The sequence below is a fragment of the Erinaceus europaeus genome, chromosome 12 (genome assembly GCF_950295315.1).
Source record: "Erinaceus europaeus chromosome 12, mEriEur2.1, whole genome shotgun sequence".
Taxonomy (NCBI): domain Eukaryota; kingdom Metazoa; phylum Chordata; class Mammalia; order Eulipotyphla; family Erinaceidae; genus Erinaceus; species Erinaceus europaeus.
This window is the reverse complement of record NC_080173.1, coordinates 49,162,151-49,185,488: the sequence shown is the minus strand read 5'-3', so window position 1 is coordinate 49,185,488 and position 23,338 is coordinate 49,162,151. Positions and strand designations below refer to the sequence as shown.

Below are 23,338 nucleotides of genomic sequence, written 5' to 3'. Positions count from 1 at the left end.
AGTCTGTGTCTCTCATCACCATACAAGACATTTCACTGTTAAAGGTTTGCCAAATTCTCCCCATCATGCAGTTGAGAAATCTGAGCCTCAGAGCAGTTGAGCAACAGCTGAAGGTCACACAGCTGGGAAGCAGGAGAGAGGAGATTCAAAGTTGGCTGGGCTCCAGAGTCTCTGTTCTCCCCAGCCCTCTCCTGTAACCTTGCCAGAAGCGCAGGGCCCCAAAGCAAGTTTATCCAATATCCCTGCACCGCAAGTTCTCTCTAAGCAAGCCAGTTCCTTCCTCTGGGCCTCACTCTCCCCATAGAGAGAATGATCAGACATTGGACCAGCTGGCCTTTGAGATTCCTTGCTGTTCTGTGAGCTCATGATTGGAGGGGTGTGGTGCTTCTGATTGAAAGGGCAGATTTATGGTCCAGGACAGCAATCTGAGAGGATGAGGATGAGGGTCCAAGGGCGGGTGATTGACAGACAGATTCAGGGGAATGCTTCAGGAGACGTGGTGGGAGGCTAGGGTGGACGAAGATGAAGCAATGAGTAGAATATGAAAGAGAGAAACTCTGAGTGCTTCCCCTCCCCCCCTTGAGTAATATTCTTCCTCCCACGGGTCCCCCAAATTTAGGGTAGGCTCATCAAAGTGTTGGGCAAGGGAGCAGGGACCAGGCCAGCAAGGAGCCAAGGCCAGAATGTGTGGGATCCAGCAGCAAGGGGAATTCACATTGCGGGGGGGGGGGGGGGGGGGCTTTGTTGTCTTTGTAAATACTTGGGAGGTGGTCAGTGATTTTAGAAAAATGTATCTAAAGTTGAGGTGGCGTGTTTGTGTGGTTGGCTGGGTTTCCTGTTCATGATGACCGCTCTGTGACAGGGATGGAGGATTGTTTTCCCACCCGTAACCTCGTGAGGACATGACACCAGCGGCTCCACGCCCACTGGGAAACGTGCTGCGCAGGACCACAACAGCTCGGGTCACCCCTCTGCTCTCGCTCTCCTGCATGTGGTTGCAGCAGCACCTTCGATAGTTAATGTGCCCCCAGGAGCCCTGCTCCACCCTGATTGCACCCGAGCCAGGCTCTTTCAGAGTACCAGGTCCCAGCTGGGAGGTGGGGAGGCAGGGGACAGATCATGCCCAGTGCATCCTCAGAGAAGCCTGGGTACTGTGCTTAGGGATTAAAGAAGAAGCTTTCTTACGAGGCAACCTTCATATTTGGAAAGTGATGGACTTCCTTTCCTTTAAAAATAATTTATTTATCAGGAATCGGGCAGTGGCGCAGCAGGTTAAGCGCATGTGGCGCAAAGCGCAAGGATCCCGGTTGGAGCCCCTGACTCCCCACCTGGAGGGGAGTCACTGCTCAAGCAGTGAAGCAGGTCTGCCGGTGTCTGTCTTTCTCTCCCCCTCTCTGTCTTTTCCTCCTCTCTCCATTTCTCTCTGTCCTATCCAACAACGACATCAATAACCACAACAATGTTAAACAAACAACAAGGGCAACAGAAGGGAAAATAAATAAGTAAATATTTAAAAAATCTTTTAAAAAATAATTTATTTATCTATTGGATATAGACAGAGAGAAATTAAGAGGGAAGGGTGAGATAAAGAGGGAGAGAGAAGAAAAGACACCTGCAGACCTGCTTCATGGTTCCTGAAGCTTTCCCCCCTACAAGTGGGGACAAGAGTCTTGAACCTGAAGGGAACCTTGAGTCCCTGTGCACTGTAATGTGTGTGCTTAACCAGATGTGCCGTCACGTGGTCCCTGGACATCACCTTCTGTATGTGTCTCAACCCTTCCTATAGGAGGTGCCCCCCCAACACACCCAGACCCCTTGCTATTGTAGCACTGGACACTTCAGACACCTTCTCAAGAGGGAGGTCTCAGGATGGGACATGTTGAAATTTTGGGTGAGCATCAGGGGACCCAGTGACATGGATATGAGGCCTGGGCCCCTCTATGATGAGTGTCCACATCAGGGGACCATTGTGGCAACAATGGCCGCCAGGGAGACTCACTCTCTAGGGAACAGCAAATGGTGCCAACTGTCACAGGAACGCCATCCCAAGACCTGTTAACTCAGTGTGCTGTGGTCTCTGATGAGACCAAGGAAAGAGTCTCTTTCTTTTTTTCTTTTTGCCAGCAGGCTTTGGTCCTTGTATGATTCCACTGTTCCTAATGGTCATTTTTTTTTCCTTATGAGGGTGACAAGAGAGATAGAGAAGGAAATGGGGGGGAGGAGTGTGTGAGAACGGATATGGGTGTTGAGTGGTAGTGCACCTGGTTGAGTGCACATATTATAGTGCGGAAGGACCCAGGTTCAAATTCCCAGTCCCCACCTGTAGGAGGAAAGCTTCACGAGTGATGAAGCAGGGCTGCAGGTGTCTCTGTTTTTTTTTTTCCCCTTTCTAGTTCCCTCTTCCTTCTCAATTTCTGTCTGTCTCTATTCAATAAATAAATAAAGACGATTAAAAATCATTTAAAAAAAGAGAGAAAATGCAGTACTGTGTCACTGCTGGTGAAGTTTCTCCCTGCATGTAGGGACCAGGGACTTGAACTTGGGTCCTTGTGCTTTGTTAAAGTGTGCACTCTATTGTGTGACCACCACCCAACCCTGAGCCTCTCCTTCTCAACACCAGAGCCTGAGGGGACTGATAAAGGGTCAGGGGCTCTAGTTCCCAGTGGAGCTGGCGAAGATGAGCCCCACACTACTGTACACCGTGCACGTGCCCTGGCTGATGTTGCTGATGGATGGGGAGAATTGCCGGCCATAGACGGTACAGGGACAGCTTTGACTGTCCCCGGAGCTCTGATCCCCGAGTTACTGCTGGTCACAGCTTTGGATCTTTGCCCATAAGCTAGAAGGAGACATGTGCTGTGGACATCTTGTGCTCCCCCATCTTTCCCTCTTTCTTGTAGGCTCTTGGGCCTGTGTCATGGCAGACCTCTTGTCTCTGAGAAACTGAAAGAAGAGGGCTGTTGTGGGGTGGGCGGGTGGGGGGCAAGGAGTTTGCAAAACAAGAGCACACTTATTTGTCATCTAACAAAGAACCTTCCCCCCCCCCCTTTTTATTTCACTAAAGTTCTTACTTCCTCAAGGGAAAGCTTTTATTTGCATATGAGCAAAATGTGCTCTTAATGAATTGAAAACAGAACAGGATGAGAGTTTTTCTTCTTCTTCTTTTTTTTTTTTGGGAGGGGGATCTTGGTGGCAAAGAACAAAGCAGCAGCTCATTGGCTCTGGGCAGTCGGTATTGTCACCCACCCAACTGGGAACCCCAGTCCTCCTTCCCAACCTTCTTCCTGGCTTGCCCTTCCCTCCTCTGGAGCTGAGACCTGAGAAAGGCTGACTACATGTCATCTTCCCAGCACCCCCAGAGCGCAGGCTGGAAACATGTCTTTGGCTGGGCTGAGGCAGGTCTGGCCTGCAGGAAACACCACACCCTTCTTTGTAGAATGCCTGGAAGGGCAATGGCCTGAGGAGAGGCATCTGACAGGGATTCAGGGAGGCCCGGAGGCTGCCATTTTTTGCTGGCTCAGATGACAGTGGAAAAAGAGAGCCAGAGTGGGGAGGGAATCAGAGAGTTCCTTAGACTCATTGGGCTCTCTCTTTGCCAAGCCCAAAAGTCTCCCTACCACCTCCTGTCTCAGAGACAGTGTTGTTTTCTGGAAGACTTTGGCCTTTGAATCGCTGAGGCTCCTCTCTAGGTGGGAAACAGGTTCATTCAGAGGGTGAGCCAGGCCAATCCTCCCTCTGATCCTAGCTCTGATTTAGTTCTAGACACCAGATGGTGTTCAGTTGGGGAGACAACAACTCTGGTCAGGGGAATATTGAAAACTCTGATCTAGCTTATCAGTCATGTCTCCGCAACCTTGATGAGGTAGTGAGGGTTGGAGTCTGTCTGTCCTCTGTGGCTCAGCCAGAACCGCTTTCCCTCAGCAGCTTGCAGGGTTGGAGCAGGGGCATCTGTGCCCTGTCCCTGCCCCAGGGGCCTTGAGTCCTGGCAGAGGAGCTGCCTACGGGGAGAACGTGGTGGTAGTCTCGGCCTCCACGCTCATGGAGGTGCGCCGGATGTGCCGGCAGGAAGACCACTGGCGCAGCTGCTCCTGGCTCAGGCAGCCCAGGTCCTTGAAGAGCTTGAAGAGGTCATTCCGGAACTTGACGCCGATGAAGGCGTACAAGAAAGGGTTGACACAGCAGCGGACGCAGGCCAGGCTGTAGGTGACATCATAGGCAATGTTGAGCTGCTTGCTGAGTTCACAGCTGATGCCGCTGGTGATGTTGAAGTTGGCCACTGTCTGGGCCAGGACCACCCCATTGTAGGGCAGCTGGAAGGCAATGAAGACCACCACCACGGCGATGATCACCTTGATGGCCTTGTTGCGCTCGAAGTTCCGTGCCTGGAGCAGGGTGCGGATGATGATGAAATAGCAGATGCTCATGGCCACCAGGGGCATCAGGAAGCCTACCATCATCTGGGCTAGCTGGATGCTGATCAAGGCCTCCACACGCTCGGTGATGAGAGAGCAGCGGAACGCGTTCTCGCTGCTGCTCTTCTGGAGGCCACTATATAGCAGCTCTGGGATGGACAGCAGGATGGCCACCAGCCAGATGCCCACACAGGAGAGTTTGCTGATGAAGAGGACCCGGGCACGGTGGCGGTGGGCTGAGACGGCCTGGACAATGGCCACGTAGCGGTCGATGCTGATGCAGAGAAGCAGGAGCATGCCGCTGAAGAAGCTCGTCTTATAGATGCCAAAGATGAGTTTGCAGAAGTGGACGCCGAAGGTCCAGGACTTAGCTGCGCTGTAGGCCCAGAAGGGCAGGGTCATGAGGAAGAGGATGTCCGCCATGGCCAGGTTGAGCAGGTAGGTGTCGGTCATGGTCTTGAGCCTCTTGAAATAGATGTAGGTCAGCACAACTAACCCGTTGCCTAGCAGACCCATGAAGCAAATGATAGAGTACATGACGGGGAGGAACCAAGCCTTAAAGACCCGCACGTCATCTTTGAAGCACAAAGTCTCATACAGCGTGTAGTCCAGCGTGGTGTTGTCTACTGGGTAATCATCCGTGACCTCGTCTTGGCACAGACACACCTGCAGGGCAGGAGACAGAGAGTGGAAGCCAGCTGGGTTCAGTGGGTCTCTTTCTAATAGCCCAGATACCTGGTATCAGGGTCTGTGGTCCCCAGCACGGACATCCTCAGCACCACCTATGAATTTTTTTTTTTTAATATTTAAGACACCTGTGAATTCTTGACTACTCACCTGAGACTTATAGAGCAGAGTCTTAGGGTGTGGGGGTCAGGAATCTGTTCTTGCAGCCATTCCAGGTGAGTCATTAGTTTGAAATTGATGTTTCTCTTGGTGCTGGGAGATAACTCACCTACTAGTACAGGTCTTACTATGTTTGAGGACCTGAGTTTGGGCCCTACATCATGTGGGGGCACGATGGGTGACACTGGAGGATATTTATGGATAGTGAAGTAGTGCTGTGGTGTCTCTTTTCCCCCCCCTCTCTCTCCTCTCTCTATTCTTTTCTCTCCCTCCTTTCTCTAAAATAAAGAAAAAAAATGACCTAGAGCAGTGGCGTCACAATGACTCAAGACTCAGCAATGCACTAAATAACATGACATTGATGGTGTGTTCACATTTTAATACATATCCAGACTACCCAGGGAAGTTGTTAGAATATATTCTGGGGAGTCTGGCGGTAGTGCAGGAGGTTAAACGCACTGTGGTGCGAAGTGTAAGGACCGACATAAAGATCCCAGTTCAAGCCCCCGGCTCCCCACCTGCAGAGAAGTCACTTCACAAGCAGTGAAGCAGGTCTGCAGGTGTCCACCTTTCTCTCCACCTTTCTGTCATCCCCTCCTCTCTCCATTTCTCTCTGTCCTAACAACAACGACATCAACAACATCAATAGCTACAACAACAACAACAACAACAACAACAAAAACCCAAGGGCAATAAAAGAGAAAATAAATAGATAAATAATTAAAAACCAAAAGAATATATTCTGATTTAGAAAGCTGGGGTGGGGCCTGGGAACATTCTTTAAAAAATTATTTATTTACCTTTATTTAATGGAGATAGAGAGAAATAAAGAGGGAGAAGAGGGGGAGATGGAGAGGGGAAGAGAGAGAAAGAGAGACCTGCAGCATTGCTTCACCATTCATGAAGCTTTCCCTCTGCAGGTAGGGGTCAGGGGCTTGAACCCAGGTCCTTGTGCATGGCAATATGTGTACTTAAGCAGGTGTACCACCACCTAGTCCTGGGCCTGGGAACATTCATTTCTCACAAGAAAGCCAGGATATGGCTTGTGACCTCTGAGTGACTTGCCTTGCAATTTGCTGATAGAGGACTGAAAATAATCTGGGATTTTGGGGGTCAAATAAAGCTTGAGCCAGTTGAATACACTTCACCTTTCTCTCATCTGTGAACTGAAAGTGAACACAGCCTGCCTTCACAGGGTCTCTGTGAGGTGCCTAACCTAGGTGTTGGCACTGTCTTATTTCCAGCAGGTTTTATTTTTCCTGTAGGTTTTCCTACAGGGGATTGGGAACGTGTGTGACTTCTTGCACCTTTCTTAGAACTTCCATAGAAGGCAGAGGTAGATAGCATAATGGTTATGCAAAGAAATTCTCATGCCTGAGGCTCCAAAGTCCCAGGTTCAATCCTCCTGCATCACCATAAACCAGAATTGAGAGCAGTGCTCTGGTTTAAAAAAAAGAAAAAAGAAAAAAAAAAAAAAAGAACTTCCATAGAAAGGGTTTTGCAGGGGCCATAAAAAACACTTTCACTTTGGGGTAAGATGTGTGTGTGTGTGTGTGTGTGTGTGTGTGTGTGTGTGTGTGTGTGTGTGTGTGTGTGTGTTGGAGGGGGAGTTGGGAGCAGAGGCAGGTGAAAAGAGAGGAAGGCTAGGTCTCAATTAGGAAGCCACAAAGCCCTGGCCCCTTCTCATCTGGGGACTGAGTTCTCTAGGTGATATTGGAAGGAAGTGCAGCTCTGCCCGCCCCCTCTCTCTGTGCTCCCATCCTTTCTCTTCCAGCAGGGCTCAGTTGCTCTGGGCTTTTTGAAACCTGCCTGTGGGGCAGGGTGATTGTATCATCAAGGGAAGGTGCACACGCCTGCTGCTGCTTGTGCCTCTGTGAGTCCTGGCTGTGTGGAGTTGGGAGCTAGGCTGGAAGGCAGATGGCCTTGGGAAGCTCATGGTACCACCTCAGAGAAGTGTGAGGCTCAGTGTGACTGAGGAACTGGATGGAGGGCTGCAGAGATGAGGAGGGGAGGCTCTAGGAGAAGTGACCTGACTCCCTCCAGGTTATTCTGCTGCAAGTGGGACCCTGTATCCTGTCTCTGTCTTTGTGACTTCCAAATTCTAGATTCATCACTGGCCTGCTTGAGGGCAAGGATGGGGACCAAATATTGTCCCGGTGCCTTTTATCTTGAGGTATTGCTGTCTTGAAAAGGTAGCTCAGTGGAAGTCTCTTTGCCCTGTTCTGGGCCTGATTGCAGCAGGAGGTGGTGGCAGGGCCCTGCTGCCCTTGGACACTGAGCAAGGCCTACAGTCTAGGCGGTGGGGGCCCTGGACTGAAGGTGGTCCTGGAGTGCCCTGAAGGCAGTGAATTCACTTCTACTGAGTGTGCCTGCCTCCACCCCAACATACACACACACACACACACACACACACACACACACACACACACACTCCCCCTCTCCTTCTCCCTCTCTCTCTCTTTCTGCCTTAACAGCCCTCTCTCTACTACTGTCTTCCCCTAAGGGGGCTCTAGACCTGCTACCTCTGCAGTCTGCAGCCCCAGCACATCCTACACCCTGTGAGTCAGCCTTATACCCACCAAATCCAGAGAAATGAGCCCCTACATTCTGGCCTCCCTGGTTAGCAACACAGCCCCTCTGAGATCCTGGAATCAGGAGAGAAGCAGGAGAGGGAGTGTTGATGGGGTAGGGGCCAAGATGTGGGCTGCAACCCAAGCTCTGGTGGGGCTTGGGGATGGGGTGCTGGGAACAGTGCCCAGCCTGAGGACTGCCTCTGGCCAGAGCTCCTGGAAAGCTGCCTTCTGGCCCCCAGACCTGGGGAAGAGCCAAGTTCTAGAGCTCTACCTTTCCAGTGCTGGCCCTAGCTGCTGGCTGCTCCTTCCACCTCTAAGAGCTCTCCCTCCCCCAACAAATTGGGGAGGGGTAAGTCAACTCTGAACTGTGAACGACAGTTCCCTCTCACTCAGGCACTTGGGGGTGGGCAGACTGTTTCCACTTCAGGGATGGAGAGGCAGATCCTTTTAAGGGGGGGGGAGTCATTGCTCCTGCAAAGTTTGGGGTCCCTATAAATTAGCCTGCTCTGTAATCATTCCTTCTCCCCACTGCTGGGGCCTCATCCCCTCTTCCTTTCCCTCACAGTGGGGCTCAGATGGGTCTCTTATTTCACAAAAGCCTTTGGCTGGAGACTGGAGGAGGGAGAGATGGGGTAGTAACCAGGCCCTCCAGACCAAGGACTCACATGTGAAGCTTTCAACATGTGCACTCATTTGTACAAAACCCCGTAACCTCACAATCTTGGCTCTTCACATCTCTCTCTCTCTTTCTTAGAACCTGAAAGGAGTCCATCTTTCTGTCTTCTGAATGGGGACTTTGGGAAAGGGGTAGGGAAGATGATGGTGATTTATTTCCCACCAAATTTTTATTTAAACACAATGAAGGAAGTCTGGAGAACATTTGTGGGATTTTAGGGTCATTCAGCAGATGGAAGGGGGGTGCTGTCTGTCCGTTTAATGGATGGCCAGTAGGTCTGTATCTGAGTTTCTTTTTCTCCTCCACCAGAACCCCTTGTTTGGAGAGGTGTGAAGTGGGCCTCTGCTGGAAGACACAGAACATTGCTTGGCAGGAGACCTTACCTGGAACATGACAAGCAGAGCCACCACCAACACACTTTTCATTGGTTTCCCTGCAGGAAACAAGGTGAGAAAGTTATTGCTGGCAGGGACTGCTCTCTGCTATTTGAGAAAGCCGAGGAATGAGTGAGGAGACGCTGCTGGGAACTTTCATCACGAGCACCAGGCACTTCGTTTTGCCGAAACAACATGAGAGCCAGATAGCACCATGGAGTACCCTGCCCGATGCCTTTGCCTTTCCCATATCAGCCTCCTCTCCCAGGACCCACAAAGCATGCAGGGCAGCCTTTCTCCCACTTGTGGCTCTTCAGGGCCTCTCTGGCATTACAAGGTCCACCCTGGCCCAGATCACTCAACAAGACTGAATTTTAGCTGACCTTGTCTCCTGGGTCTGAGTTTTCCTTGACACTTCATATGAATTAGGAAGCGAGACCCTGTGTGTGTGTGTGTGTGTGTGTGTGTGTGTGTGTACATGTATGTGTATGCCCTGCAATGCTCTGGTGCCAGGAGCCACCAAGAGGCTTTCTCCTGCACCCAGGTGAGTGGGCAACTCTGAGTGGGCATGGGAAACTCTGAGTGCCTCCTGAGAGAGAGACTGTGAAGGCAAGGTGATTTTGCCAGGCTGGGTGGGAGTAAGCTTTCTCAATGGATGAGGCAGTGTTTTGGAGACCCATTCGATGCCCGGTACCATCTCATTTGACTGACATTCATGCAGAACTAGCAGTTCACCTGGTCCATCACTTTGACCTGCCTTCGGGACAGAAACTTCTTCCTTTATACCCAGTGCAGGCCCAGGATTGAGGTGGTTCCCAGGACCTGCATGCCGCAGAGGGGGTGAATGAATGAATGCCTCAATGGCCCTTCTTCCAAGGGAGAGAATAGTAAGTTGCTCTGAGGGGTCTTCCCTAGGGCAGTTTGGTAGTATTCCCGTTCCTTGATATCACTACCTATTATTGCCTTTTCTAACTGCTCCTGGTCCAGCACCTTAAGAGATGGGTTTAAGGGGCGGCGAGGGGGAAAAAAAAAAAAAAAGAGATGGGTTTAAGAAGGAAGCATGGTTAGCTCTCGGAGCTCTAGACTCAGTCTGTCCAGAGCAGGGCCATTTGGGGACATTCTGGAAGGCAGGAGGCTATACCCAGGTCTAAATATCATGTAGAATCTCCCTCCTCTCACCCCCAGATGGTGTAACCTGATGTGGAGGGCAGGCTGCTCAGTTCAGTTTTGCAGCTGGAGGCTGGAGGGCAGGCTGCTCAGTTCAGTTTTGCAGCTGAACTGAGAGGTGGACCAGGAACTTGGAAGGCCAAACAGAGAGGGGTTCACAGGGTCATTTGTGTCTGATCTCACCTAACAGTCTGGGAGAAACACCCCCACCTCCCACCCACCTCCTCCACCCCCCTGCCCCCCAGGCAAGACCTGTGCCATCTTTAACTTTGGAGGTCCCTTCCTCATAACTTGACTTTCTATTTTGGCCCTCACAAGAGTCACAAACTTTGCTACCACAAATAAATGCCAAGGCAGGACTTGCAGAACCATGGCATCTCTACCCAGGACTCTGCTTCAAGCATTTTCTGGACTCTGTCTTTTCCAGCAAGTCCTAAGGCAAGCCAGGCAGGCCTGATGATTCTGTGTCCTTGATAACACTGCCACCTGCTGGAAATACTACAACATTACACCTTATCACAATGGACCTGTGCTCTAGGGAGAGAGCCAAAGCCTTGGGGCTACATACAGGTATTTCTCCTACGCCAAGCAAGTTATACCTGCTACTGTGAGACAATCATCTTAAAGCTTAGTTTTTTAAATATTTGTCATTTTAAAAAACTTATTGGGGGATTAATGGCTTACAGTGGACAGTAAAATACAATAGTTTGTACATGCTTAACATTTCTCAGTTTTCCACATAACAATACAACCCCCCACTAGGTCATCATGTTTGTTTGTCATTTTTATCTGTTATTGATAATGGGTTACAAGACTGTAAGATTATAGGGCATCATTCCACACCACAGTCATCCCAAAAATAAGCACCAGATTTCTCACAAAGTATTAGAGACAGTATGTGTATCAGGTCTCTAGAGTACACATATAAGTGAAACCATCTGGCAGTTGTCTTCTATCTCTTTACTTACTTATTTTGCTAAGCATAATCACTTCCAGTTCCATCTATTTTGCTCTACCGGACAATATATCATAGTTTTTTAAAATTACAGAGTAGTGTTCAATAGAGTAAATATTCCATAATTTCTTTAAGCCATTCATCTGTAGATAGTCATTGAAGCTTTTTCTACTCTGACAATTGTAGAACAATGCAGCTATTAACCTAGGAGTGCTTCTTTGAATTAGTGTAAGAGTGGTATTAGTTGATCATATTTTTATTTGTTTAAGGAATATTCATAAGTCTTCCAAATAGACTGTATTCTCACCGGCGGTATAATAGTGTCTATCTCTTTTTCTCCACATCCTAGCCAACACATGTCATTTCCTGTTTTGTTGATGTAAGTCATTCTTCCAGGTGTGAGATGGAATCTCAGTGTAGTTTGAATTTGTATTTCTCTAGTGGTAAGTGAGATTGTGGTGACTAAAGCTTAGTTTTGATCTCAACCCCCAGTGTGCCCTTCCTCCTAAACCCTTCAGAGGTCTCTATGTAGTCCTAAGGATGAAGCCCTGATTCTTAGCAGGGCATTCTAACTCCTTGCTTGGGCCTGCCTACCTAGCTGCATCTTCTGTCTGTCCTTTCACTCCCAGCTGTGTCTGTGGATCGCTTATTCTGAGTGGGAGCCAATCTTTATGCAGCATAACTCCTCTCTTTTATTCTCCCTTCCTTGCTGAATTACTTCTTGAGCTGTTGAGCTGGGTCTGACATCTCTGCTCTTTAAAAATATATATATGTGTTTATTATGAGAGAGAGATTGAGAGGTGCCACTTCTTTCTGGCTTATGATGGTACTGAGATTGAATCTGGCATCTCCAAGGCTCAGGCATGCAAAACTCTAGCAGTTTGAGCTACCTCTCTGGTCCAACATCTCTACTCTTAGCCACCCTCTCATTAGGGTCCAGCGCTCTGCCCATCCTCCATTGACTCATTTCCCTGTGAAGCGCTCGAGGTTTCTTTAAACACGTACAAGGCTTTCAGTTACTCTAGAGAAAGCCCACTCTGACTGTAGTGAGAACTGAGAAACCTCAAAGTTTTGATAAGTCACAACGGTGAAATACGGGGAACAAGAGCTGTGTTTCTATTTTACTCCATCGACCCGGTCTCCTGGGCCCTGTCTCATTCCTTTTGTTTCCAACTGGGGGAGGAGCAGTAGAGGCAGAGTGACGTTTGTAGGTTTCTCATTCTGGGTGTGTTGGAGCTGGTGGATGAACAGGGATCTCACAGGACTGGGATGGACCACTTTCAAGAGCCAAATGTTGAAGGTAACCAGTGGGGATTTGGGGGAACTTTTGGTATGTGGCAGAGGGAACCTGGTCACCAGTCGTGAGTCAGATCATTTTTGTCTGTTACAAAGTCATAAAGCACCTGACCTTGGGCAGCAGTTTGGGTGAACTGGCAGTCTCAGGGGTTGAGGGGCGGTTGACTTATGTGCTGGTGTTTTCTGAGCTGTTGTGTTTCTAGTAACCGATCATAACGCAAAGAAAATTCCCTCAGGCTCCCAACTGAGGCCCCAGCCTTCCTTCCTGTCAGGGAGGAGGGGACTGTTGGCTAGCCATTCCCCCAAACCTTGAACTTTCATCTCTACATTTCTAGGCCCTTCAGGTCCCCAGGGACATGGGACAGCCCATCAACTGTTCCCAAACCTGGCTCCCCAGTTCTTCCCCTCTAGAATGCCTTATCTGTTAACAAAATCCTTCTGGTTTGGGGGAGTCAGAGGTGAGGGGGAAGAGGAGAAGCAAGGAAAGCAGAAAGGAATTTAGAGGAAGATGGGACCCCCTTCAGATGATAGGCAGGGATGGGGGAGAGCTAGTTGAATCTTAGGGTCACAGTGACAGCTTGTGCTTTAGCCAGTGATAAAACTCAGATTTACCAAACTTTCACTTCCATGAATGGTCATTTCATCTTCAGCTACCTGCACTGAGAGACAAGGAAACTGAAGCCCCAAGGAGACTCGTGACTTTCTATTGTCACACAAGTGTCTGAAGTGAAGTTGGGCTTTGGGCTTGTGCGCCTCCAGATATCACACTCCCAACCGATTGTCTCTTTTGTCTCTTATGCTTTCTGTATCTCCTGCCAATAACATCTCCTCATGATTCTCATTCTGTATTTCAGAAAACAGAGACCCAGAGAAGCTAAGTCACTTGCCTGGGGTCACATACCAATGAAAGATGGACCTGAGGTATAAATAGAGCTCTTAATACTGTATATCATGTCACATTTCCTTTTAAAATTGTCATGTATTTGGGGCCTAGCGCACCTGGTTGAGTGCACACATTACAGTGCTCAAGGACCTGGTTCAAGCCCCTGGTCCTCACCTGCAGGGGAGAAGCTTTATGATCGATGAAGCAGTTCTGCAAACATCTCTCTCTCTCTATCTCCTTGCTTCTCAACTTCTCTCTGTCTAAAATAACTAAATAAAAATATCTTAAAAATTGTCATGCATTAATTAATGAGGGAGAGAGAACCAGAGTATCATTCCAATCACACTAGCATATGCAGCCTTATACATGCATGTCTTCTGCTCTGTCACAAAGCCACCTGCCTGGCCGCCTGCTGTGAGTCTGCTATGTCTGGGACCACTCCTATGGCCCACTGTCACCCTGTGCTGCTGTTTCTAGCCTATGAGACCTCAGAGCTGGCCCCATCTCTGCCCTGACATACAAGGCTTTGCTGTACCATTGCTGTCACAGAGCTCCTTCTAAAATACCAACCATGGTTTTTGGGGAAAAAGCTCATTTCTCCTTTGTAATGCCATGTCAAATCTTTTTATTTTATTTTATTTTTTGCCTCCAGAGTTATTGCTGGGGCTCAGGGCCTACACTATGAATCCATTGCTCTTGGAGGCCATTTTTCCCCCATTTTGTTGCCCTTGCTATCGTTACCATTATAGTTGCCACTGATGTTGTTGTTGGATAGGACAGAGAGAAATCGAGAGAGAAGGGGAAGACAGAGAGGGGGAGAGAAAGATAGACACCTGCAGACCTGCTTCACTGCTTTTGAAGTGATTCCCTCCCGCCTGCAGGTGGGAAGCCAGCATAGGAGCTTGAACTGGGATCCTTACGCCAATCCTTGTGCTTTGCTCCATGTATGCTTAACCCATTGTGCTACTGCCCAAACCTCCCATCATGTCAAATCTTAAGACTCCATCCTTTTTTTTTTTGGTCTCTTTTTCCTTCCCTTCCTCTTTGGCATGCCCAGGTTCTCTATATCCTTCTCAACTTGCTTTTTTCTTCTGTCCATTCTCTTTTGCCTGAAATAGCCAACTGGGAGTCAACAGGGATATTTTGCTTAGTGTATTTAAAAAAATGTATTTTGGTGCCTGGAGTGAGGCTTGCATCCTCTGGTTCACTCTGTTTATTCCATCCTATGCCCCTGTCCTCATTTTGGTCTCTGGTAATTTACTGAGCCTGCTCCATTCTGGTCCCCTCGTTCCTCCTTGTCTGGTTTGCTAACTCTTACATATCCTTCAAAACCCAACCTAAATGCTCCTCTGACTCATGTTCAATATCACTTTCTTTGAGCTTCACAAGCTCCTTCCCTTTACCCCATGATTGCTGGATCCCTCAGTCATACGGCTTTCATATGTGTCTCTCTCCCAGAATTTCTCAGTCAGTGATAGTTGACCAAAAGAGAACAAACACCAAGCCACAGGAGAGACTGCTTTACCACCCCGCACCCCCAGCCACAGGTCAAGAGGGATGGTTATTGGATTCTTTCAACCTCTCTTCTTGGCACGATTTCTGGTCAAATGTAAGAGGAAAGCCTCTTGCAGGCTCATTTCTCTTTTCTCTGTTTTGGAGACTTCTGAGGACCCCATTTCTCAAAGGTGGGGATGACTCCAGGCAGCTCATTCAAATTGTGAAAAAGAACAGCTTGGTCCCAGGGCTGGCATTTTCATTATGTGTAACAGAAACCCTGTCCCTTCACCCACCTCTTGCTCTCTGCTAGGCAGAAATGAGAGAGAGAGAGAGGGAGTCGGGTGGTAGTGCAGCAGGTTAAGCGCACGTGGCGCAAATCGCAAGGACGGGCCTAAGGATCCCGGTTTGAGCCCCCGGCTCCCACCTGCCAGGGGGTCACTTCACAGGCAGAGAAGCAGGTCTGCAGGCATCTGTCTTTCTCTCCCCTTCTCTGTCTTCCCCTCCTCTCTCCATTTCTCTTTGTCCTATCCAACAACGACGACATCACTAACAACAATAACTACAACAATGAAATAACAAGGGCAATGAAAGGGAATAAATAAATAAATTAGAAAAAAGGAAATGGGGGGGGGAGAAGGAGAAGGACATGGAGAGAGATGACCCCATTCCTTGTGGGTCCCTCATCTACTGTGGGCACACAAAATGCCAAAACTCAGAGCCATTCTGAGCCAAATTCTCAGTACCCTCCACCCCCACCCCCACCCGAGATCTCAGACTTGGCTGTTGGGGTGACCTCAGGTTGAGTGGAGAACACCCTTTCTCTTCAACCGAGCTTGTTCCCCTCCCCACCACATATAAAAGCTCTAGAGTCTGGCACCCCAAAACCAAGGTCTAGGGAGGGCAGGAGGATGTTCAGCCTTGAGTGGGAGCTGGCTCTTGGGCTCTATGGCTAGGAGCATCTTCTCTTTCCGACCCAGTTCATGCCATGACCTGACATGGGCTTTGACGCGAGAATTCATACCCTACTCAACAGAGTTCAATACTTGCAGCAGCCCCCCAGTGGGGAGAGGGCAGAAGCAGGGTCTGCAGTAGGTGACACCTACATTCTGGCACTATGATCCTTGAGGATGTGTGTATGTGTGTTGGGGGAGGAGGTCCCCTGGGTAGTGGGATTGTAGAGTACACTGCTGGGAGGAGAAGTTGGAAGAGATTTTGAAATACTCAAAACTAGCTCAGAGTTTCTGATATAATTAATTAGTTAATTAATTCCATACCCACAAGTCCCCTGGCAGCAAAAGGCAAAGATCAGGCTCTGCCTTCCTGGAAAGGGTGGGTGATCCGTCATTTTAACCCCGTTAAAGCTGTCTGCTCGTCCAGCCAGGGTTTCGGGGCAGGCAAGACAGAGAGGAAGGTAAGAGGCTGTGGTGTGGTGGGGAGGGTGTGAGGACAGTGCCGGGCGCACCAGGGAACCTTCACTTTTTAAAGCCAACCCCTTTGCGGCTTTGAGGCCTCCGCGTGGTGCTTCTCTTGCTGGTGAGCATGAACCATTCAAGGAACTGCTGAGATTTATAAATAGGGAGCTTGGGGCTGGATGAGCCCCTCAGGGCTTCTCATGTCCTCCATCTAGTTAAGATTGAGGTTAGGCCAAGGGTGGGTGCTTCAAAGGGAAGACTCTTCTGCCTGTGCCTGCTGGGGTAGGATGAACCATCGAGGCAGGGGCAAGCTTCCCCAAGCCCCTGTCCCTTGTTGTCCCAGGTCATATTGCTCACTTAACGTTTGTCTTGCAAGAGGCCACAGTCACACTGGTGGGATGGATGGCAGAGGCAGACAGAAATCAGCCACTGCACGCATTAGCATGCCATGGTGCCATTTGTACCAGCCCCTCAGAACCCCAAAAGAACAGAGGGATTCTACTCTATTCAACAGCAGAGAGAAGTGGGGGTCAGAGAGGGAATGGAGGGCATGGATCCCTCTGAGTATTTCTCCCTGTATGAAACCCAGAGGGCCTCAACTGTCCTCCCAAAGTGAGCCAGGGCTTTGCAGATTCCAGCTAACACCAGCCCTGCCATCTTCTTTATCACCTACTGCTTTCCAGAAATCACCTGTTCTAGAAAGACACAACCTGGCCCTCACTTGCCTCTTCTGACACCACCAGCCGGGAAAGGATGCACCTTCACTTGGGTCTAAGAGGTGCTGGGGTTACCGGGTGATGTCTCAGAGAGCAGTCACTGATTCCCACCAAATAAGAGCCTGCTTCCTCTCCCCCAGGCTTACATCCCCCCACCTCACCCCCACACTTCTCAAAGTCAGCCTGCATGTCACAATTACCCCAGTGGTGCTCCTTCTCATGGGGAGCTCACTCACCCAGGTCCATGGCACTCTCTGGGCGCTGAAGCCACACAGGAAGGTTGTGCTGAGCTTGGTGCTCTCCCTCTCTGGGGAGGAAGTGGTGTGAGCCCCTTTTAAGTTGTGAGTTTGAGAGGAACCACCCTCTCCAGCGCCCCTCCCACTGCTGCTCCTCCCTTCAACTCAGCTGTACTCTTTTAGCCCCCACCCCCAAACCCCACCCCAGGGCCTCCTGGGACCAGGGTGAATGAGAAGGTGACAGCTCATTCCCTGGTCATATGATGCTGAATCATTGGATCATCTATGTCTAAAAAGCCCCCTGCGCAGCCTGGCAGAGCCTAGAGGAGGGACTCTGCCCAAGGCAGGGGAACAGGGCTCATTTATACCATGGTACAAATATGTACAGTGAGAGTACCAGTGCCAGGCCACAGGTTAGGGGCTGGGGAGTCAGTGGTGAGTGAAACGTATACCCCCTTCTCTGCTCAGTATCATGGTAACTACATTTCCCAGACTGCCCTCTGGCTTTTGAGTAGATTTTGTCAATGGGAGGAGGGGAGGTGCTCATCACTGATGGGAGGTAGAAGGGAAAGGATAGGCAGAAATGTATCTTCTTCTACTCCTTCTTTAGAAGATTTCACACACACACACACACACACACACACACACACACACACACACACACACACACACACACACTCATGTTCTCCCAGATAGATGATCACTCTGGCACATTCCATGCTAGAGACTAAACTTGGGACCTCATACCTCTAGCTTTTAAGTTCACAGTTCTAGCTACTGCTCTACCTCTCAGACAGCAGGATGTATCTTTAAAAAAAATTCTTTTCAGGCAGGTGGGAGATAGAATAATGGTTATGCAAACAGAGTCTCATGCCTGAGACTCCTAAGTCCCAGGTTCAATCCCCCCCCCACCATCATAAGCAAGAGCTGTGCAGTGCTCTGGTGTTTCTCTCTCTCTCTCTCTCTCTCTCTCTCTCTCTCTCTCTCTCTGCCTCTCTCTGCATCTCTCTCAAAAAAAATAAATAAAAAAAAAAACAAAGAAACTGGGACCTTCAGTGCCTCAGGCATGAAAGTCTTAAAAAAATTCTTTTCATCTTTATTTATTGGATAGAGACAGCCAGAAATTGAGAGGGTGAGACATAGAGGGAGAAAGGCAGAGAGACAGCTGCAGCATTGATTTACTTCTTGTAAAGATTTCCCCCTGCAGATGGGAACTGGAGGCTTGAACCTGGGTCCTTTCTGTCTTTTTTATTCTAGTCATCCTAGTGGATATAAAGAGGCATCTCACTATGACTTTGGCTTGCATGACTCTAGTGACTAATGACATTGAACACTTTTTCATGTGTTGTAGTATGTGCACTCAAACAGGTGTGCCACCACCCAGCCCCTACAGCAGGATGTATCTTTTTATTTATTTATTTATTTTATTTTCCCTTTTGTTGCCTTTGTTGTTTCATTGTTGTTGTGGTTATTGTGGGGTTGGAGAGGGGCCCTGAATATTGAGAGCAGCTGTTGGCCCAAGGCCAATTTTCCTTGTTTCGTGTGGATATTTCCACCTGTGCCCACCCTATGATAACTATTAAAAGGTGGGACAAGAAGTGATTGAGGTTGAAGATCCTCCCTTTGCTTGGAAGGGTGTCGGCGGCCCAAGCTTAAGCTTGCTAATAAAGGCTCTTGCTACTGCATGTGATTCTGGTCTTCTTTGCGTGAGATCGGGACTTGCACTTCTGGGCATAACAGTTATTATTGTTGTTATTGATGTTGTCATTGTTAGATAGGACAGAAAGAAATGGAGAGAGGAGGGGAAGACAGAGAGGGGGAGAGAAAGATAGACACCTGCAGACCTGCTTCACCGCTTATAAAGTGACTCCCCTGCAGGTGGGGAGCTGGGGGCTCAAACCGGGTTCCTTAAGCTGGTCCTTGCACCTCATGCCAAGTGCGTTTAACCTGCTGCGCTGCTGCCTGACTCCCAGCAGAATGTATATTTCTTTGCTTCTTCACATATATATTTAGTTTACTAATTATATAACAATGCTTTGCAAACCTATGAGATTTCCACAGCCACTCATGGTGCATGTAAGTCAACTATCTCCACCAAAGTTCTGTGCTCCTTTCCCGCCCATATAACCACCATAACTCTCACAAAGTCTAAGAGACAGTTTGCTCACCGTTTTTTCTTTTTCTTCCTTTTTTGAAAGTTCACTTACTTCAGTCATCTATACTCGACATATGAGTAAGCCATCTGGTAGTTGTCCTTCACCTCTTATTTCATTTAGCATAATCACTTCTAGTTCCACCCATTTTATTCCAAATGATAGAATTTTACCCTTTTTTGATTTTGGAGTAGTGTTCTGTTGAATATATAGGCCACAACACCTTTATCTGGTCAGCTGTCTTTGGATATTTAGGTTGTTTCCATACTTTGGCTATTGTGAATAATGCAGCTCAGAACATATGGGGGCATATATCCTTTTGAATTAGTGCTTCCATATCCTTTGGATATGTGCCCAGGAGTATTATTGCTGGATCATAGGGTATTTCCATTTTCATTTGTTTAAGGACTCTCAAACTGTTTTTTTAAAAAACATTTATTTATTTATTTATTTATTTTTGTTGCCCTTGTTGTTTTATTGTTGTAGTTATTATTGTTGTTGTTATTGATGTCGTTGTTTTTGGATAGGACAGAGAGAAATGGAGAGAGGAGGGGAAGACAGAGAGGGGGAGAGAAAGATAGACACCTGCAGACCTGCTTCACTGCCTGTGAAGCGACTCTCCTGCAGGTGGGGAGCCGGGGGCTTGAACTGGGATCCTTCTGCCAGTCCTTGCGTTTTGCGCCACCTGCACTTAACCCGCCCCGCCACCGCCTGACTACCTCTCAAACTGTTTTTTAAAGAGGCTGTGCTAGTTGCATTCCCACTAACAGTGTACCAGAGTTCCTTTTTCTTTATATTTTAGTCAACACATGTCATTTCCTGTTTTGTAGACCATCTCACGAGGGTGAGGTGGTACCTACTTGTGGTCTTAATTTGCATTCCCATAGTGATAAATGATGCAAGGCATTTCTTCTTTTTTAAAAAATTTTTTCTTTTTGTTGCCCTTGTTGTTTATCATTGTCCTAGTCAACAACAACAACAGCAACAGCAATAACAACAATAACAACAACAACAATAACAATAACAACAAGAGCAACAAAATGGAAAAAATGGCCCCCCAGGAGCAGTGAGAGAGAGAGAGAGAGACAGAGAGACCAAAGCATTGCTCTAATATATATATATGGTATCTCTCTCATTAATAAATAAAATCTTTAAAAAATAGTAACAAGTCATATACAATAAAAGACATATATAGAATACATGAAGAATTCTTATAACTCAACAATAAATAATAACCCAATTTAAAAATTAACAAGTTAAATTTTAAGTAAATTTAATAAATTAAAATGTTTAAATTACATTTAGATATTTACATAGTAAGTTATAATGTTTAATGGTGTTTTAAAATAATTATATATTTAAACTACATTAAAATTTTATATTTCATGTCAGTAGACACAGGAAAAGCATTTAACAAAATCTAACAAAGTGAGACTGAGGGGAACACAATGTACAAAAATTAACTCACAATAAAGCAGAACTAAAGGTCAGAGGTAAAATGCAAAGCTCTTATAAGAAAACCTAGGGTGGTTTGAGAGATGGTGCAGTGGATAAGGAACTGGACTCTTCAGCATGAGGTGCTAAGTTTGATCCCCAGCAACACATGGCAAAGTGATGCCCTGGATCTCTCTCTATTCCTCTCCTAAATAAATAAGTAGACCTTCTAAAAAGAGAGAAAGAAAGAGAGAAAGAAAGAAAGAGAAGAGAACCTAGGAATAAGACTTTTTGAGCTTGAATTGGCAATGGCTTCCTAGAAGTGACACCACAAGTGATAATATATATATATATATATTAATTAGACTTCCAAATTTGAAAGTTTTGTTTCAAAGAACATCATCAAGAAAGCATAGGAGAAAATATTTACAAATAATGTGGTCCAGGAGTGGATAAGTCACTGAATTCTTTTTTTTTAATTTCTTTATTGGGGAATTAATGTTTTACATTCAACAGTAAATACAATAGTTTATACATGCATAACATTCCCCAGTTTCCCATATAACAATACAACCCCCACTATGTCCTCTATCATCCTTCATGGACCTGTATTCTCCCCACCCACCCACCCCAGAGTCTTTTACTTTGGTGTGATACGCCAATTCCATTTCAGGTTCTATTTGTGTTTTCTTTTCTGATCTTGTTTTTCAACTTCTGCCTGAGAGTGAGATCATCCCATATTCATCCTTCTGTTTCTGACTTATTTCACTTAACATGAATTTTTCAAGGTCCATCCAAGATCAAAGTCACTGGATTCTTAAACATGAGGTCCTGAGTTCAGTCCCCAGCAGCACATGTACCAGAGTGATGGCTGGTTCTCTCTTCCTATCTTTCTTCATATGGAGAGAGAGAGAGAGAGAGAGATATCAAAGCTTTGCTCTGGTAAGGGTCGAGTTTGGGGCCTCATGCATGCAAATCCTGTACTCTAATTGCTGAGGCTCCCCCTCTGCTATATGTTAATAGTTTTGGAGGTTTTTTTTTTTTTATGTGTGCTTACTTAAGGGACACTGAGCTGTAGCTATATTTTATTGTGCAGTTTTGGTGTAAGGGTAAGTCTAGTTGAATATTTGACAATTCTGTTGTTCTTTCCAATGTACCATTTTTTTTTTTTGTTCTATTGGTATTCTCTACTTATTTCTGTTTCATTTGTTTTTATTATAATTTTTATTCTTTTCTTTTAAGTTTTTATTTTTATTTTATTATTTTTTTACCTAGAGATAGAGAAAATGGGTGAGTGGAAGAGTGAGAATGAGAGAAAGAGAGACACTTGTAGCACTGCTTCCCTGATAAGCTTCCTCCCTGCAGCTGGGGACCTGGGGCTTGAACCATAGCCCACCTGCCCACCTGCTCGCCTCAGTCTTTATTATTTTCTTCCTTCTGTTGTAGTTAAATTTCTTTTGCTCTTCATTTGTTAAACAAATTTAAATTAAAAAGTTTCTTATGATGTCTAAAAGTTTTTTTTTTTTAAATGATGTCTTAAGGCAAGTGTGAAACTGTGCCCTTGAAAATTTAAATTTTGAAAGCACTATTAAATTACTTATTAAGAAAATACTGTGGGGGCCAGGTGGTGGCACACCTGGTTAAGGGCACTTTTAAAAAATATATTTACTATTAGATAGAGACAGAAACAAATTGAGAGGGGGAGGAGACATAGAAAGGAAAGAGACAGAGAAACAAACACCTGAAGCCCTCCTTCATCACTTGTGAAGCTTTTCCCCTGCATGTGGAGACCAAGGACTTGAACCTGGATCCTTGCACACTGTGATTTGTATGCTTAACCAGGTGTACCACTGCCTGGCCTTTTTTTAAATATTTATTTTTACTTATTCCCTTTTGTTGCCCTTGTTGTAGTTATTACTGTTGTCATTATTGATGTCATCATTGTTGGATAGGACAGAGAGAAATAGAGAGAGGAGGGGAAGACAAGGAGGGAGAGAGAAAGACACCTGCAGACCTGCTTCACCACCTGTGAAGTGACTTCCCTGCAGGTGGGGAGTTGGGGGCTCAAACTGGGATCCTTATGCTGGTCCTTGTGTTTTGCGCCACCTGCGTTTAATCCACTGCACTACCGCCGGACTCCCGACTGCCTGGCCTCTTAAGTGCACATCTGCTCCCCACCTGCATGGGAGAAACTTCAAAAGCAATACAGCAGGTCTGCAAGTGTCTCTCTTTCTCTCTTCCTCTTTCTCTCCCTCTCCCCTCTCAAATTCTCTGCCCTATCAAATGAAAAAATGTGGGGGGATAGCTGCCAGCAGCAGTGGATTCATCACGCAGGCACCAAACCCCAGTGATAACCCTGCTGGGGAAAAAAAAAATAAGTGAAGTCATTTCTAAATTGGAAAAAAGATTTCTTTTTTAAAATAATATATTTATTATTGGATAGAGACAGAGAGAAATTGAGAGGAGTGGGGGAGATAGAGAGGGACAGAGACAAAGAGACATCTGCAGTCCTGCTTCACCATTAGTGAAGCTTTCCCCCTACAGGTGGGGACCAGAGGCTTGAACCTGGGACCATATGCACTGTAATGTGTGTATTTAACCAGGTGCACCACCACCTGCCCCCCCCCTTTAAAATTTCTTTATTGGGGAATTAATACTTTACATTCAACAGTAAATACAATAGTTTGTACATGCATAACATTTGCCAG

General features: G+C 47.1%; 1 protein-coding gene across 1 annotated transcript; it reads right to left on the bottom strand.

The window, feature by feature from the left end:
* Positions 1-1,538: 1,538 nt before the first annotated feature.
* CCR7 (C-C motif chemokine receptor 7) lies at positions 1,539-17,102 on the bottom strand. Its single transcript, XM_007531042.3, has 3 exons — positions 17,044-17,102; positions 8,891-8,940; positions 1,539-5,078 (listed from the first exon to the last, which is right to left on the bottom strand). The coding sequence occupies exons 1-3, from the start codon at positions 17,051-17,053 to the stop codon at positions 3,999-4,001; spliced, it is 1,140 nt and encodes a 379-aa protein (XP_007531104.1). The 5' UTR covers positions 17,054-17,102; the 3' UTR covers positions 1,539-3,998.
* Positions 17,103-23,338: the final 6,236 nt, after the last annotated feature.